This window comes from Montipora foliosa, chromosome 4 (genome assembly GCF_036669935.1).
Source record: "Montipora foliosa isolate CH-2021 chromosome 4, ASM3666993v2, whole genome shotgun sequence".
NCBI classification, from domain to species: Eukaryota; Metazoa; Cnidaria; class Anthozoa; order Scleractinia; family Acroporidae; genus Montipora; species Montipora foliosa.
This window is the reverse complement of record NC_090872.1, coordinates 49,294,544-49,312,043: the sequence shown is the minus strand read 5'-3', so window position 1 is coordinate 49,312,043 and position 17,500 is coordinate 49,294,544. Positions and strand designations below refer to the sequence as shown.

General features: G+C 37.4%; 1 protein-coding gene across 1 annotated transcript in view; it reads right to left on the bottom strand.

The window, feature by feature from the left end:
* Window positions 1-11,883: 11,883 nt before the first annotated feature.
* Window positions 11,884-17,500, bottom strand: part of LOC138000900 (uncharacterized) — a 59,013-nt gene continuing 53,396 nt past the window's right edge. Inside the window, exon 17 of the mRNA XM_068847572.1 lies at window positions 11,884-12,008. Coding sequence (XP_068703673.1) covers window positions 11,953-12,008 — 56 coding nt within the window. The 3' untranslated portion in view covers window positions 11,884-11,952. The remainder of the gene's footprint in view (window positions 12,009-17,500) is intronic.

Genomic DNA, 17,500 nt, shown 5'->3' with positions numbered 1-17,500 from the left:
TCATTTTTGTGCAGTGTCTACCCAGATGTATCTCTGGTTCAATTATCTCTTGGGAATTGGCCTCATATTATGTTTGCATCTTTGATTTGGGCTTAATTAAAGATATTCACAATTCTTTTAAAAGGTCAAAATAATTTTTGGGCTTTATACATTGAGGACAATTTAATGCATAGAATGTACTCCAAGTCAAAAAGCAAAGTTCTCAAATAAATAGATACCTTTACAATAATTATTGTGACATCTATATATTATGGTTCTCAATTTCAGCAAGTGTGAAGTAAAATTTGAGACCATTCAATAAATTTGTCAATGAAGCCACAAATCCAACAAGAAGTTAAGTTGGAGACATTTAGCCGGCAACAATGAGTGAAGGTGGTGCCTTCATGAGACCCCCGCCTTCATGTGCGGATAATATGTGGCAAGGTCAGGAAAAAGATCTTTAAAAAGGCCATGGGGGACCAGGAATCCAGTCTCATTTGGATATGTATTTTTCTATTTCATTACCACAGTGCCCTATTGAATTAATGGTGATTAGTGCTCACGCTTAAGAGTAATAGTTGTTATTATGCTTGAATATGATTAAGTCTATCAGGACATTCATGTCACCTTGTATGTCATCCTCATTTGTGATCTCACAGTCCTGTTATCTCAATAACTTCTTATTAATTATTCAAAATAATGATTGGTCACACATGAATTGTCGTAATTTGGACAGAATGTCACACAACAAAAGACTACCGGGTATGTCATTCAATTGGTGAAGAACAGATGAATAAGATATCACTGCAGCTAATCTTCAGTGCTAGGCCCTGGGAATACCAACTGGCCCCTGATGTCTTGCTTCGCCCTTGTGTGGCAACAAAATCTTATAATTGTTCAATACTTCCTGAGCTTTTATTTGTTAGAGAATTTGTCATATAGCATTGCCTGCATTCAAACACCAATTATAATCAACCTTTGATGCATGTATACCAGCAACACTTTACATCAAAATGTGACTTGCACTGATAAACAACTTGCATGTGTCCTTGAAGAACATTTCCAGTTGTGAATTAAGTTGAATTTGACTTGAAATCGAAAACTTTATAATAAAAACACCTAGTTCGTTACTTTCAAAACAGACATGTATTAAAAGAAATAATACATATATATTTATCAAGCTTTTTGATAGTTATTGATGATGTTTAGTGGTCACCAAACATTGTATTTATAATTCATCACAAGTATGCATAGCAATAAATGTTTTGGTCATACTGTACCCAGTAAAACACATTGAACCTGTTTCAGAAGCAAGAGTAGTTTAAAAATACATATGTGACACTTATTGCTAAAGCAAATCAAAAAACAAGTTTGTGTATCTAAACATCCTAGAACAAGAAGAGCATTTGTTTCTCAATGTCTGTACACACTGTTTAGAACAAGTGAACATGTCTTGCTCATTTCATTGATAGTCTCCTTTGCAGCTGGTTTGTAAACTGTGTGTTTGCAGCAATTTAAAGATCATTTCAAGTCTGTACTGTGCACATGCTCTTATTCATTTAAGGGGATGGCTCTTAACTATCAAACTGTTGCTATGGAGCCCTTCAAATAATCACTTCTCAATACCCTTTTACTCTACAGTTACCATTTTCTGTCAATTGTGTTCAGTTAATGAAAAATGATGGGATGGTTCCCATCCGGTGAAAAAACCATGTATATCTTTGTTTCCTGTTTTTCACAGAAATGTACAGCAGAGGACTGGGACTAGTTGCACATGCACACCCTGATTGAAGTGATGTCAGATTTCCATTCAAAAAGTTATTTCACAGAACCTCCAATGCAATCTTCTTGCAGGGTTCTTTGACTAGAAAGTTCCCTTATATAACCATTGTCTTTCTGTAGTTACATGTCAGTGTCATCCCCCTTAATGTGTCTCAAAATGAAGCAGGTTGCAAGTAATTATTACTTATCTGTTTTGCTCTCATTGAAAGAGACAACTTTATAGGGGTAACAAGCATACGAAATGTCAAGCATTTTAAATGTCTGAAAAATAACGTAACTAAAAACACTTTCTAATAAATAAATCTCAACTACAAAATACCCTACCCTCATATCTTTGGAACCCAAACTTGTACAGAAACACTGTCTGACTATGTTATTACAACCAAAGAGGTTTTCAAGACTTTTTGAGTGAGAACCACAACATTTTCAAGGCTGCTGCCTAAGAAAATTTTAAAGGGGCCCTCAGAGCTAAATGCTGAGAGCTTAGGAGCCCAACGTATGAAGTGAAAGGTGTTGCTGTGAAAAATTAAGGCGCCCAGAGCTATTCTGTGGGAGCCCCAGGCTACCGGGCTCCTGTTAGGCAACAGCCTTGATTTTGATATGTTGCGTGACCAGAACAGAATGAAGCCTAAAACTCGAGCAGTGTACACATCTGGATAAAGGAAACGCTACTGACGGTGAGTGATGGCCAAGGTCCAAAACTCTTCAAATTATTATTATTATTATTTTCAAATTGCATTATTTTAATGCACACTTGGGGCCTAGGGTGAGTTGTGCATGCACAATAACAATTTTTGAATTACACATTTCAGGTGCAACCATTATTTTAAATTACACAAGTCAGTCACTGTCAAATGAAGAAAGAAAGAAAAAAAAAACACAAAAATCCATTGGCAACAATGCTTAGTCTGTAGTGTAGAAGGACCCCACTTAATGTGGGTTCACGTCGTACAAATAGCAGTACCATGAACAGAGTCCACAAACAACGTAAGATCAAGCAAAGAAAGGTTTTAAAAAAACCACAAAACAGCGCGTGACCAAAAAATATATTTCGCAAAATTCCGAGGAAATCTCTTCAGCTTCTCAATCAGTACACTGAGGTAAACCCGAATTTTCCATAAAACAACATACTTTGCAAAAAGACTAACTCGGGTAACTTTGTTCAGCATACTCGGGTGACTCAGTGTAAGTATTGTCTATAATTAAGAGAGTTTTGATGTCAGCCAAAAAGACAGCCAAGTTGGATTCTGTTTGTACGTCGAACTATGACGTTTTCAGTCTTGTTTTTAATAGTGATTGTTGAATATAAAATGTCTTGATTTTCCAACCTTTGTAAACTCTTCGTTCAGTTTTGATCATTCCAATCATCACAACCTGAATAAATACCATAACAGATTTCCCATATTGAAATGTTTGTTGCATGAATTAGCCTTTTGTCCTTACGAAAACCTTGTAATTTTCGCGACTTTTGTTGCTGTCCTCAACAGGGCGTTCGTACTTTTACGACTTTATCTCCCAGGCGTTTGTTGTGAAAAAAATAAATGACGTCAAGACGCAAATGGCACTTCCTTCCCAGGTTATTATATCCTCATCTTTGTTGCCTGATCTGGGGAAGAGGGTTCGAGTCTACAAATTATACTACTACTACTATTGATCCGTATTAAAAGTCAGAACGTCAGCACACCAAGGTTTACAAAATTCTCAGGTATGGTGACAATGGACCCAATATTAAGTGAAATGCAGCTATTTACAAATGTCAAAATTTACATAGAAATGTATGGCCATCCGTACGCTGCGTCCGTTTGAACAAAAATTGCGTTCATAACTGCGAGGATCATAGCTTCATTTGAAACATTTAATTCTTTGTAAATTTGGATGTATTTAAATGGCTGTATCTCAATCAAAATTAGCCCGATTATCGCAAAACTGTGTGCTCTTTCTGACTGTGGATAATAGATCGTTTTCACTGTCACGCAATAAAAAAATAAATCGAAAACCATCCAGTGGAAAAAGTCAAGAATTCGTGATGTTGTAGAAGATAAATGAAGAAGACACTTCTCCAAGTTTTAGGCCCGTGCGTTTCCCCAAACTTCAGATATTCGTCGAAATGTTTCACAGAAATTTACAGAGCCCAGTATGAAAACGCCATGTTGGTGCACATCTGTGGTGCACCAATATGGCGGCCGGAAAATAGTGTCAACATCTGTTACTTACTTTGGCTATCTAGGCGAGTGATCATCTGTACTGAACAGACAGCTATTTACTTAAGCACTTTTCCTAATGCTTTAAATTCTAAAAAGGTTCAAAACCATGAGATAAGTATATATTTCTCAATAAACTTGATCGTCGCCTCGTGTCACGCACCGCTATAACTCAGAAATTCAAAATGCTCTCGTTTCCAAACGAAGCACGCTATTGAGCTTTAAAATTGCAAATGGCTGCAAATTTACCGCCTCTTATGCCTGATGAGGATAAAAACTTTCGTGGCTCTTTAGTTTTGGATTTTAGAAAATGATGACGTCACGTGAAAACGATCTATAGTTGCTAATCCCGTAATTTACATATTCCTAAGTCCTCTCCAGCTTGAAGATCGCAGCCTGAGCACGAGCATCCATTGTTTGATTAAGACAACTAAATGGACGGAGCTTTACGATCATCGAAGCTATCAAAAGGTCATGGTAACTGAGAATGTATCTGCGACCACCTGAGGCTAAGGAGACTGACGATGATGATACATTTACTTCCTAGTTTTACACATTGTAGGCAAGTTATTCCTGACGATGAACTGCTTTGAACATATATCTGCGAAGTGGAAGGAAAACCGGAAATTTGTGGTGGTGGACAAAACACTGACCCCAGTTCATGGACTACCCTAAAATGGGCTAACCCTTATAACTAACATTTCGAATGAGTGCTATTGAAAGAAGTGAATTCATTATAAAAATTAATTACACTTTCATTGCACATACCTTGTTTATTTTCGTGCACATGGTACTGTCAATGATGTAATCCACCATCACAACAATAACATTATTGAAAGTTGACCTTTTTAAAATGGCTGCTTAGACTTAAATACTGTTGATCAACACTTTTTAAAATGGGTGTTTGGTCTTTGGTAAGCACTGTTTGAGACGTTGCTTACATTGTGCATATAGACAAACAGTACTCATTTGAAATAGTATTTATAGGGTAGTCCGTTTGGGTAATCAATGGACTGGGGGTCAGTGTTTTGTCCAACACTGGAATTTATAGCAGGCTCGCATAGTCAGGTTAACTTGACAGTAGAATTGGCTAGTTTTTATTTCGTTTCCCAGACTAAATGCTGCTCAATTGCTTAATTTCCTTGACAGCAGTACTCATCCATTATGGATGTAATGATGTCTACTGTCAGGGGCACCCAGAGACGGCTTTCTCTCAAGTGCTTTTAACACTCTTCTAAGTTCTTCAAAGTACTTTTAAAGCTTTGTAGGTTCATTTTAGGCCACGTTATAAATTTCTTTTCTGTTCTGTGTTATTCTAGGGGAGCTTGAAGGCTCTCAAATTTACGAGGCCATTTTTTGTATAGTTTACGAAAATCTTATTGTATCCTATTGAACCTTTCCAAAGTCTGCAGCTGGTATATTTTGATACTCCTAACACATTTTTATCAATCTCGAAATAAAGGAAGAAGTGTTAACTTTTTCAGATCATGAAAGTTCTATTTGAAAATTCCCTAAAGAAAATCCTAGATGATTTACGGCCTATCAAACAGATACTTTAGCAAATCGTTCCTTTAGTTGCCCCTGTACTGTAGCTTGCAACAGGATTTCCATACAGCCTAGCACATTAATTGTGCAGATAAATTACTGGTGGTCCTGGGATCTACATGTCAAAAAATATGGGATTTGCTCCATCTTACAATTAATCCTTTTATCTTGTTAAGTAAATTTTTCCCAATTAATCAACACACCCATCAATAAAGATACTTAATAGGGGAACTAAATTAGCCAAACTAATTAAAGTTGCAAGCCATTAAGGACTGTGTAGTATAATTTTTCTTCAAATACATACAAAAAAAGAAAAATCAAAGGCCAGTAAAAACAAATAGTTAACAATTATTTCGTGAGGTTTCTGTGATATGCAGAATGATCAAGGTAGAGGTTACAGTTATGAACAGGAAATAGAAAAAAAACTATATGAGGTAATATGCTTGTTCTCTCCATTATTCTGGGTTACTTTTACTTACTTGTGTGAGAAATGTTGGAAACTTGACCAACTAGTAAAGTTTTTTTGCCATAATTGTTTGTCATCTCGCAATCTGATTGGCTAATCATGCAATGTAATAGCCAATCAGGAAAGCCCATTTTGGAACAAAAACCAATCATATTGTAAGAAAGTTATAGACAACGCTTGCTCTCTCTTCGTGTCACGATTTTGGTCACTCTAAAATAAAGACTTTCTTTGCAGTTGGATATTGTGGTAAAAAACTAATTGAAAGTGGTCCACCATTGTCTCCACTCTTATCGACAATGATGTTTGTCATCACAGTGGTCAAAATTTGTTCTGGACTCACTCAGCTGGGCATCGTAAGTCAACAACATTTTGACCACTGCAATGACAAATATAGTTGTTGGTAAGGGTAAAGACAACGTTGAACCACTTTTGATATGTTAAGTTTTTTCAGAAACCCATAAGGGTTGAAACGTGTAACGCGCGTTCACAGCTTCCGAATATTCAGTGCGAACTGATCGGTTGAATGTTTCAGTGCTAAGTACCATATTTGGAAACCCCTAGCTCTTGTTGTTCCAAATATGGTACTTAGCAAATTGAATATTCGGAAGCTTGTTTCCCAGCACACAAGGGGCCGTTACACGTTTCAACCCTTATGGGTTTCTGGTTTTTTATATAACACAATTTGTGCTAGTTTTCCTTGTCTGTCAATTGTAATATTAGTCATCTACACTGAATTACAAGAGTGATTAAAGAATTCACTAAGACAGAAGTTGCAGACTTTAATGGCACAATATTATGAGCGGAAGGAGATTTACAATGCAAAACAATGGAAACACCTTACAAGGCACTCACATTTAATTTCCTGTTTTTAGTACAAAAGGGAGTAAAAATCAAAACTACTTAAGCTCACATGTACAGCATTTCTGACAACCTACTGACAAGATATGAAATATACCAGTATTCATGGCACAAAGAGCTGTTCTATTTAATTTTTGGTGTCTTTCTGAAAACAATGTATCCAAACTTGAAAAAAACTGGCCAGTTCTTTGAAGTTTCAATTCATTTCTATCGCCTCTTTCCTTAGCCACGAACAACAACAATTACTTTCAGTGCACTTTAATGGTCGTTGGCAACAAAACCACAGCATTATTATGTGGTTTTCATTGCTCCAAGGACTTCTTTTAGTGTTTTGAAGTTTGATTAAATTAGTGTGACACTGCCCCTTTAAGCTCAATGTGAAAACATGTTATTGACCTTTGCCTAATTAAGAATCCCATTAGAATCAGACTGTTGAAAAAAGAAAAAAGCAGGCTTAAATGAAGTGTGCAAAATTAAGGAGGCTCGAAAGGGTTTTCAGCTGATTTTGCATCTTTACTTGTTTATATCTCTGCTTCTGTACAGTGATTTTTCTTCATTTTTTGCATGTTAGCTTACATTACATGTTAACAAAAACGAATTATTTCTCTGAAAAACTGGCCTACAGAGATTGTTTTCACTATCGCATTTTTTTCAAAAAAGACAATATAATATGTTGATTTTAAGGCTCAAAGAAATGCCTAATATCATTTGCCATGATAACATTATTTTGGAGGAAAATATGTGAGAAATTGTAGGATGGGTACTTAACATCCTGGCCAAATTTCACCTTCATGTGATTACCCCAACTGTATCTAAGGACAGAATATGTCTATTTGTTTGAAAAAAGGAGAAACTATTTCGAGCCTCCTTAAACATTTTAATTAATGTCACTTAAAATATAAATTATAATATATTAACATAATTAAGCCTTTTATATCTATAATCAGTAACAGAAGGATGTTACTGATTATAGATATAAAAGACATTTTTTCCCTTCGCGGGCTCATCTTGCTTTTCTGTTGGGAGAAAACAGATATACCAGAAAATATGCATTATAAGTTGCAACAGTAAAAGTTTGTAAATTACTTGCATAACACTTGACAACATTGGACTTGATACAAGAGTACATTAATGTCACAGAATGGTATTGCGTATGAAGTTTGGAAATCAGGCAAACCCAATGCAATACCAGTAATTGACCCAAGGTAATATCCTTAAGTGATATAGTCAAGGTCAAAGGTGGAACAAATTATTCCAAATTTAATTTTGAAGTATTATGCCAAGTAACATTTTTAGGGTTGTTCTTAGGATTTCTATCAAGAAGATAAAAAACAACATTAGGAGATTATGAAGTTGGGTGATAATTAATTTACATCACTACTTGACTTCCATCAAAATATCTAGAAAATGTTCCTGGATAGATGGCAAAAGTAACTGATCTCTGATATTACTGCTAACCAGGTTTTATTGTATTTATTGGTGTGCACACCAAAGCAATTTATGTATAGTACTGTAGCAATAGATCGTATTTTCTCGTTGAAAGACAGTTAAACACACACTTTCCGGTTGTGAAACCTGTTTATGGACTCTATTTATTTTATAATCTCATTTTCATAAATGTTGAACTCAATACCTTGTTGTTTGGCTGCCTTCTGCTGAGGCCTGGGCCTGGGGTGGGACACAAAGACTTTTTGTGCCCCCACCCCCTACAGCGATAACACTGTAATTTTTCCATTTCTACATGAAAGTACAAATAAGAGTAAAGATTAACCCTTTGACGCCCAGGCCGGCCTGAACCAGCCATACTTAGTATTTTACTCTGTCTAACGCCAGAGTTTTTTACTCTGTCCAACGCCACACAATTTTATTTGTCAATGGGGAACCCCTGGGAGTGAGTGGGTTCATCACAATGTCCCCATTAATCCTTTAACTCCCAAGCCGGCATGAACCAACCCCACTTAGTATTTTGCTCTGTCTAAGAACAGACGATTCTACTTGTCAATGGCAAATCCCCGGGAATCAACGGGTTGATATTTATGTGTTGAGTAAAAACAACTTCATGATACACTTAGTCTTACCTCCTTCCTTACTTGGGCAGACTTTGGCCATATGGCCAAAACCATCACAATTGTAACATCCTATAAAGTGGTGGCATAGGTTATTAATGATGTTAACTGGACCGAGAGGACTCAAATTTGGTACGTAATCATAACAGTGATTAACAAGTTCACACCACCACACTATGGGAGTCCAATTTCTTTCATCACGAGTGTGATAATAAAAACACAAGGAATTAGATGATTTGAAGTCCTGTTGCCAATTAATAGTATGTATAACAAACAAAAAAGATCAAGTGAATAGGAAAAAGAAATATTCTTTCTCAGTCTATGAGATGCCATAAAAGGGACTTGTTTAAATTCAACTTCCCTCTTGCAGTGTGCACAATGACACACTTACAGTGCAAATACGCTGTCCTATTAATGCTAAAATCACATTTGAGAAATTTGTAGCTATGTTTTACGTAACTACATATTGTTTTACCACAATTGCTTGCAATCTCCTAATCGCATATAGGCCTTACTTTATACCTAAAGCATATCCAGTGGAATTATGAAATGTACAAAATCAAATGAATTAAGCTTACTCTTTTTCTTTCCTCTGTTGCTGCTTGTTTCTGCAATACAATGGACGTAATCGTGAGATGTTATTACAGGATAATGAGACAAAAATGTAATTTGATCATGTTCATAAAAAAGACACTTGCCATTATTCAGCTTTCTCCTTCTGCCATCTGCAAAATAACGGAGATAATGATGCAAAATTTAGATTACGGGCCCTGTCAGAAAATACCGGGTTATTTCTGTCATCGCTAGAGCGATAGCATTTCTAGAGACTTAATTGTCCAATCTACTTTCACTTGAGCAAACAAGTTTGACAGGAGGATTATTCAGACCTCTTTCACAATGGCTGCCAAATAAAATATTCCATTGTTTTAATGCTAATAAGCCTTTCTAGCCTTGTTACGACCAGCAAATGTCAGAAGAATATTTCTTTCAAAACAAAGGCAGTAAGTCTAATTAACATAAATACAAAAGAATGTAAAAGTGGTGGCAATTTATGACCTTAAGGTAAACGGTAAAGTCTGCTATGAGCCTAGAAGGCCCATCAGGCTGGCGTTTATCTGCGGTTACTCTAGTATGAAGCGACTAAGAGTACTTCTACTCCCCCCTGGATGGGATGCTAGTCCATCGCAGGGTTACCCCTAGCACTAAATACGCGGGTACCCATTTAAACACCTGGGTGGAGAGAGCCACCATGAGAGTCAAGTGTCTTCCCAAGGAAAACACAGCACAATGTCCTCAGCTACGACCCAAACCCGGACCACTCAAAGCAGAGTCTAGCACACTAACTATGAGGGCACGGCGCCACCCATATAATGATCTTAACTCAATCTTTAAAGACTAGTTAAACTATACCTTACCAAATCCAAAGTAAAACTAAAGAAAAATTTAACTAAACACCATAAGGTTAAAGTCAAGGCAGCACATCTAAAGCTCACTTATCCAGTGGACTACATCCTCAAACGACTACATACAGAAATAAGTGATCAGGTTTTATTTGTTACAGGGCCAGAATAGACCACTAAGCTAGAAAATGAATCATCCATAAAATGAGCAGTTTTAGTTTTTTTTAACGGTCATATAAATTGCACTTGCCATTTCTCCAGTTTCTCTTTCTGTTCTCTGCAATATAATGGAGATAATAATGCGATGTTACATATAGATCACGGGTCTCTCAGAAAATCATATAGTACCAGCATTTCTAAAGACGTAATTGTTAATCAAATTATGTTTGAGCAAACAAGTTTGAAGGGAGGATAATCTAGCAAATGAACAATTTTATCTGCTCTGAAAGACCAGTTAAACAATACTTTACCAAAACCAAAATCAAACGAAAAGGAAATTTGAACAAAAATAACAAGTATTGAGTCACGGCCGCATATCTAAAGCTTACTTACCGGGCGAACCATCTCCAGAAACGACTATGTACAAAAGTGAAAGAAAAATATCCCTTGTTAAATAGAGGCAGATTCTATGCAGTGTAAGATTTTACAACAACACCATGGAAATAAATCCAGAGCAAAACAAAGGACATAAACGCTCTAAGAATGTTTTTCTTACCCGTTTCGTTGTCCTCCCCATCAGACTTAATAGATCGTTTTTCGTGAGAAAAAAATATTTTGTCAACATTAGTTGTTCATGATTAGTGTTTGAAACATTAAACCAAAAGAAAGACTGCAGACTGCAGACTGGCTACAAATAACGCTGATAAACAGTATTCAAGTCTCAGAACCCATTTCAAATAGCGCTGATGAACACTATTTAAGTCTGAGAACCCATTTTAATACGGTTAGCTTTCAATAAATACTGTTTATCAGCGCTATTTCGCTTGTTCATCACGACTACAAAATACAGCAAGAAGCAAAAATGTGGTTACGAATTCCTTACCACTTGTCTCCCTGACATGGCTGTTTTTCTAAATTACAAAAGTACAACACTGGCTTTGAAAATAATTGAAAATGTTAAAGTTAAGAAAAAATAAAAGTAATGCATTTTTTTTCAGTTTTGGTTTGCCCATGAAAGAAGATGAACAATGGTTGAAACGTTTTGTTACAAGAAACGATAATGATGAAACTCTTTGCGTAGAAAACAGCTCTCACCTTTCTTTAGCTGAGTTTGGGCTCAAACTGAAAGCTGAAACAGACCCAAGCGCAACCCTCGGGGCGCAATACTCTTTGCAGCGCGCGTTTTCCCGCCATTTCTACACACTGCAAGGCGCCAAATTTCCTGTAGCATCTCCTATGGGCTATGGCTGCATTTCTGCTCCAATCTAGCCCCCTTGAATACCCGGGGTCTTTTTGAGATTCAGTTCCTCTGGAGACGAAGTTGTCTGGGCAGATCACTCAATAGGGCCGTTTGAACGAGAGAAATACTCTGAAACTTCCATGTACATAAGCGATGGATTACGTGAGACGATAACCGCTGGTATAAATGCTCATCTTTCGTTTTCCTGGCTCACATAAGCCGAGCTTTTGAGATGGTTTTACGCAAGCTTGTAATTTCAAGCCGTTTGCGAACTAATACAGGCAATGCAGGAATCAACTCTTGCAATCGGCACTGAAAATAAGGTCAAATCATTTTGAATCAATTCTCTTGACAAGCATTGCGCATCCTTACTGCACATGCATCATTTCTTGCGTAAATAGGATGAGTATGATCTCGTGCATATTCAAACTACTACCGGTTTTTATTTTGCATATTGAACAAAAATGTAATTCTGCATGACATATCCAGAAATGAAGAAGTGTTAAAAAATTTCATTATTAACAGAAAATCTCCTTTACTATGACGTATACAAAACATGGACCCCAGGTCCATTGACCAATCTTGTGGACCCGGTCCATGGACCACCCCTATGGACCACCCCTTATTTTGTAAAGTTACAAGCAGATAAATCTTTGGACGAAAGAGAGAAACGATACTCGCACTTTTCTCGACAATTTAAGCTGCATAGGCTACAATCCATACAGACTACCTTTTCCGCAAAAAAAAAAAAAAAAAAAAAACATCTGGTTATGACATCAAGTTGCTGCTCTCATTCTTAACAGGAATATAGGGCTGTTTTTTGCTTTAGTTATCGGCTACTGATTTAAGCAATTGTCTCTTATAGACACCTATATACCATCCATTTCAAATTGGTGGCTCTAAAGGGATTCGTCTATAACCCGCACTTCAAATATACAAACATTTAATTCATCGAGTCCTTCATCGAAACAAACGAGCCCAACAAATTGACCAGTGCGCCCAACCGTCCTCACATCGCAGGGGTCATGGATTCCACCTGAATTTTTCAGGTGTCTATAAGAGTCAAGTTCTGAAAATGTCGAGATTAGTGCGAGGACCACTGCTCTCCCTCTCTCTCTTTCTCTCTCTCTCTCTCTCTCTCTCTCTCTCTCTCTCTCTCTCTCTCTCTCTCTCTCTCTCTCTCTCTCTCTCTCTCTCTCTTTAGATCTCTGAAAGATTTTTTTCACAAAATGAGGGGTGGCCCATAGGGGTAGTCCATGGACTGGGTCCATGAAGGGGTCCATGGACCAGGTCCACAAGGGTGGTCCATGGACCTGGGGTCCATGTTTTGTATACGTCCCCTTTACTATGAGTTTACTTATAAATCCATAAGAAAGCAAAAGACAAAAAACAGTAACGAACAATCTTTAATTCATTTTTCTTCACTTTTGAGGGATTGAGCAGTGAGACGCTCTCGACAAAATAAAACCTAAATAACAGATCTCGAGTCTAAGACCATTTTCGGTTGTGCAGACAAATTTCGATAAACTTTTTTTGAGGCTTAAAAGCCTCAAAAAATATGAAAACAAAAACGTGGAACCCCTTCTATTATTCCAATAAAATATATTACAACGCCTATGTTAAGGAAATGACCTTAAAAGAAATGAACTCGAGGTTCGAACTGGATTCTCACCAATGGCCAAATCTAAACTCGTGCTAAGATTACACTCACTCGAAATGGTGTAATGCTTTAATCCCGAAAGGATCAAAGACCTTTTTTTCCGTACCATACAGAAAGAAAACTTCACTCACATTTTCATTTTCACAGGTTATATAAATGACCATAAACAAAAACTCAATAATGAGGAGCTCCGCTTTTAGCCTTGGCTAAATCTATATATTAAAATGATCTTAAAAGAGAGCAAAGCGAAGAAGAAGAATCTTGCCTTAGGATGGATCGATTATAAGAAGGCCTATGATATGATACCCCACCCATGGATTCTAGAATGCCTTGGCCTTGTGGGCATAGCCCAAAATATTAAGAACCTGTTGGCCAACTCTATGAATGGTTGGAAGACAGAACGTACATCAAATGGAGAGAGCCTTCGAAGTGTGGACATAAAAAGAGGTATCTTTCAAGGGGATTCCTTGTCTCCAATACTGTTCGTGATAACAATGATCCCTCTCACCCTCATCCTCAGAAAGTGTGAAGCAGAATACTCTTACGGAAATAATATAAAAATCAACCATCTCCTGTTTATGGATGATTTGAAGTTATATGCGAAAACTTCGAACAAACTAGATTCGCTAATACAGACTGTGAGAATATTCAGCAGCGACATTGGGATGAAATTTGGAATTGAGAAGTACGCAGTACTGATAATAAAGAGAGGCAAGATAACACAGTCAGAGGGCATCACACTACCTGATGACACAAACATAAGATCGTTAAAAGAAGGTGAAGGGTACAAGTACTTAGGAGTACTGGAAGCTGATGTAATGTTACACAGGCAGATGAAAGAAAAGATCAAGAAAGAATATCTACGGCGCGTCAGGAAAGTTGCACAGACCAAATTAAATGGGGGAAATTTGATCCAGGCAATAAATACGTGGGCAGTGTCATTCATTAGATATGCTGGGGGGATAATCGAATGGACGAAACAAGAGTTAAAGGAGCTAGACCGCAGAACAAGAAAATTACTAACAATGAACGGAGGCCTGCACCCAAGAGACTGTGTTGCAAGAATCTACGTCCCAAGGAAGCACGGTGGTAGAGGACTCATATCAGTAGAGGACTGTATAAACTAAGCAAGGGTATCATTGGAAACATATGTCCAATCGAGTGAAGAAGAACTGTTGAAAGCAGTTAGGGCAGAGGTTACTGGAAGTCAGGAATCGGCAGGCAGTTTTAAAGTAAGAAGAAGGGCTGAAAACACCCAAGAATGGAAAGAAAAGCCACTACATGGACAATGTGTAAGAGAGACTGAAGACCAGAGTAATGAGGAAACATGGAGCTGGCTGAAGCAAGGAAGTCTTAAGAGAGAGACAGAAGCACTAATAATTGCTGCACAACATCAAGCATTACGGACAAATTATATTAAAGCAACCATTGACCAATCCCAGATAGATGCTAAATGTAGAATGTACAGAGACAAAAATTAAACTGTAAGTCACATCGTCAGCGGTTGTTCAAAACTGGCACAGAGAGAATACAAGAAAAGACATGATAATGTGGCCAGGGCAATTCACTTCGATCTGTCGGGAAAATGCGGGTTCCACCGGAATGATAAATGGTACAATCACGTCCCTGAGAGTGTACAGAAAAATGAGAACTACAAACTCGTTTGGGACTTCAGCATACGGACAGACCATAACATGGAGGCTAGGAGGCCAGATCTAGTGCTTGTTGACAAAAGCAAGAAAAGCTGTCATATTATAGACGTGGCAATTCCAGAAGACAGTGGAGCAAAAGAAAAGGAGGCCGAGAAGGTTGAAAAGTATCAAAATCTGGCCAGAGAATTGAGGAGGATGTGGGAAGTGAAAACCAAAGTCGTACCAATTGTATTGGGAACAGTGCCATTGCGACTGAAAGGCAACTTAAAGGGCATAGGAGTAGACACATCAATTACCTTAATCCAGAAGTCTGCATTGCTGGGGTCAGCAAGGATACTAAGAAAAGTATTGGAAATGTAAAGGACAGGGAAAAGAAACATTTTGGTGTTCATTGGCAACTTGCTGTTGCCCGACACCACAAATTTACCAGCTGTTAAAAACTTAAGCTGAGCAGTATGACTATGAAATAATAATAATAATAATAATAATAATAATAATAATAATAATAGTAATAATAATAATAGCGGAGTTCCGCGTGCGCTGAAGACGCGCGCTCGCCGAGCACCACAGTTAAGAAAAGATGGTAACCCATCGATAAGAGAAAATTTGGTTTTATAGCCATGACGTCATGAACGTCCGTACGTCCAGCCCTCCATGTATGCCAATCTGACCAGTATCATGCTATTTTAAAGCATACATCTTGGACATCCATCTTTGGATTAATTGACACCGGACCACTATCATGTGACCACATCGCGGGCTCAAGCTTAGAGCTCACCGAGGTCAGCTTTCTTTTTTTTTGGTTGACCGCTTACCAGGTACTGGTTTTCGATTGGATTGCAGGCTCAAACCAGGTCAACTTACCGGAACATAATTCGCGTGCCTTCTGTGGCTCGACGCGGCTACACGGCCATACTATATATGAACGAAAGTTCTTACACAGTCAACGCTTTTTGTGTTCAGGTGGAAAACGGTTTGGAAGATGTTTTGTTTCTGCATTTTTCACTGGTCTCAATCCAGTATGACATATCATGATATCTGTGGCCCACACTGGTGGCTACGCAGTTATTCAAGTCAAGCATCGGCGGGATGTAAACTTAAAGCTGAGTGTTTATTTTTAATTTGCTTACAGCTGATTTTTTCTCTGTATTGCAATTTTTGGCTTATCTTTAGAAGCCCTGATAAGGTTACATGATGTCTGGAGGACCTACGTCTAGAACAGAAACTAAAGGACTAAGCGAAAGAGATTGACAACGACAAAACAGAATACCAGTAATTATTTCTTTACCAGTAATTATTTACCAGTAATTGTTATTTTTACGTAATACAATGATGCGTATTTTTTAAAGGTGGTTTAATCGGGTTCTTCCTTTTATTAGGAATTAATCTGTACTCTTTTGGACATAAAGAAAGAGTTGATTTGTTTGTTTGTTTTCCTCAAAAATGCGAGCGATTAAGTGCTTTTTTAATCCGTCTGCCCAACTGATTTTCGTTGTGCCTCGACGGTGACAAGAAAATTTTGCCCTTATGTTATAAACGCGTATTCGCAATGAGTTCTCGTAAAATTAGGGGGAAATCTCACTAGCTTGTGTTTTCAGAAGTTTGTTGAAAGCACCCAAACGTTATTTAAGTGTTGGAGCAGATCGTGTTTGAAGTTCGTCCTTTCTTGGTTGCATTGCCGTAGTTTGCCGATTCTTGTACCAAGCCAACCTGGCGTGTTTCAATGAAATACATCAAAATGTGAATGATCTTGTTTTCAGAGATAAAGTGGAATAAGGTACATCTGTAAAACTCTTCTTTGACCTTGAACTGACAAAGTTGTTTTTATGGCTTTTAATTTTAGCGTTATTACTATTCGCTAGCTATTGACAGTTAACTCTGAAATGGCTTTTTTTCCTTTTCCATTCGCTCGCTGAGGGTGTCCTTGTTTTCTTTTAAAACTCATGCGGTTCAAGAAAAAAATATTGCCAAACTGCATGAGATGCTTCATGCAACTCTGAAGAAATCGATAGGCTTTTAATTACAAAAGAGGCTTATTGGAGTGCACAGCTGTTCTCTCTAGCACCCCACGGCTTAAATAAAAGGAAGGAATTTCATTCAAAAAACAGAATTTGTTACAATTAGTTTCCTTTCCCATAGTGTACATTCCTACATGATTAACCGTTCTAAGGCCCTTTTCTTGGATTTCGTCAGGCCCTTAGGTTTTAGCTGAACTCAAAGGCCCTGGCCGGGAAGCTCATTATGATTTATATTGTTTAAGGACCCCTCTAGGGGTTTTGTTAATTTTTTTGCTTCGCTAATTTAGCTTTTTTGTCATGTACAAATTAGCATCACTTTTTGTTCTTCTTTTTTGCAATGTTATATATTTTTTTGACAGCTGTCACTTGGTATTGTGTAATTGTTAGCGCCTAAATCTTATTTAAGTTTCGTTTTTATTCAAAAGTTGTCATAACTGAAGAAGGTCTTTGACCGAAACGTTTTAGTAAATTTTT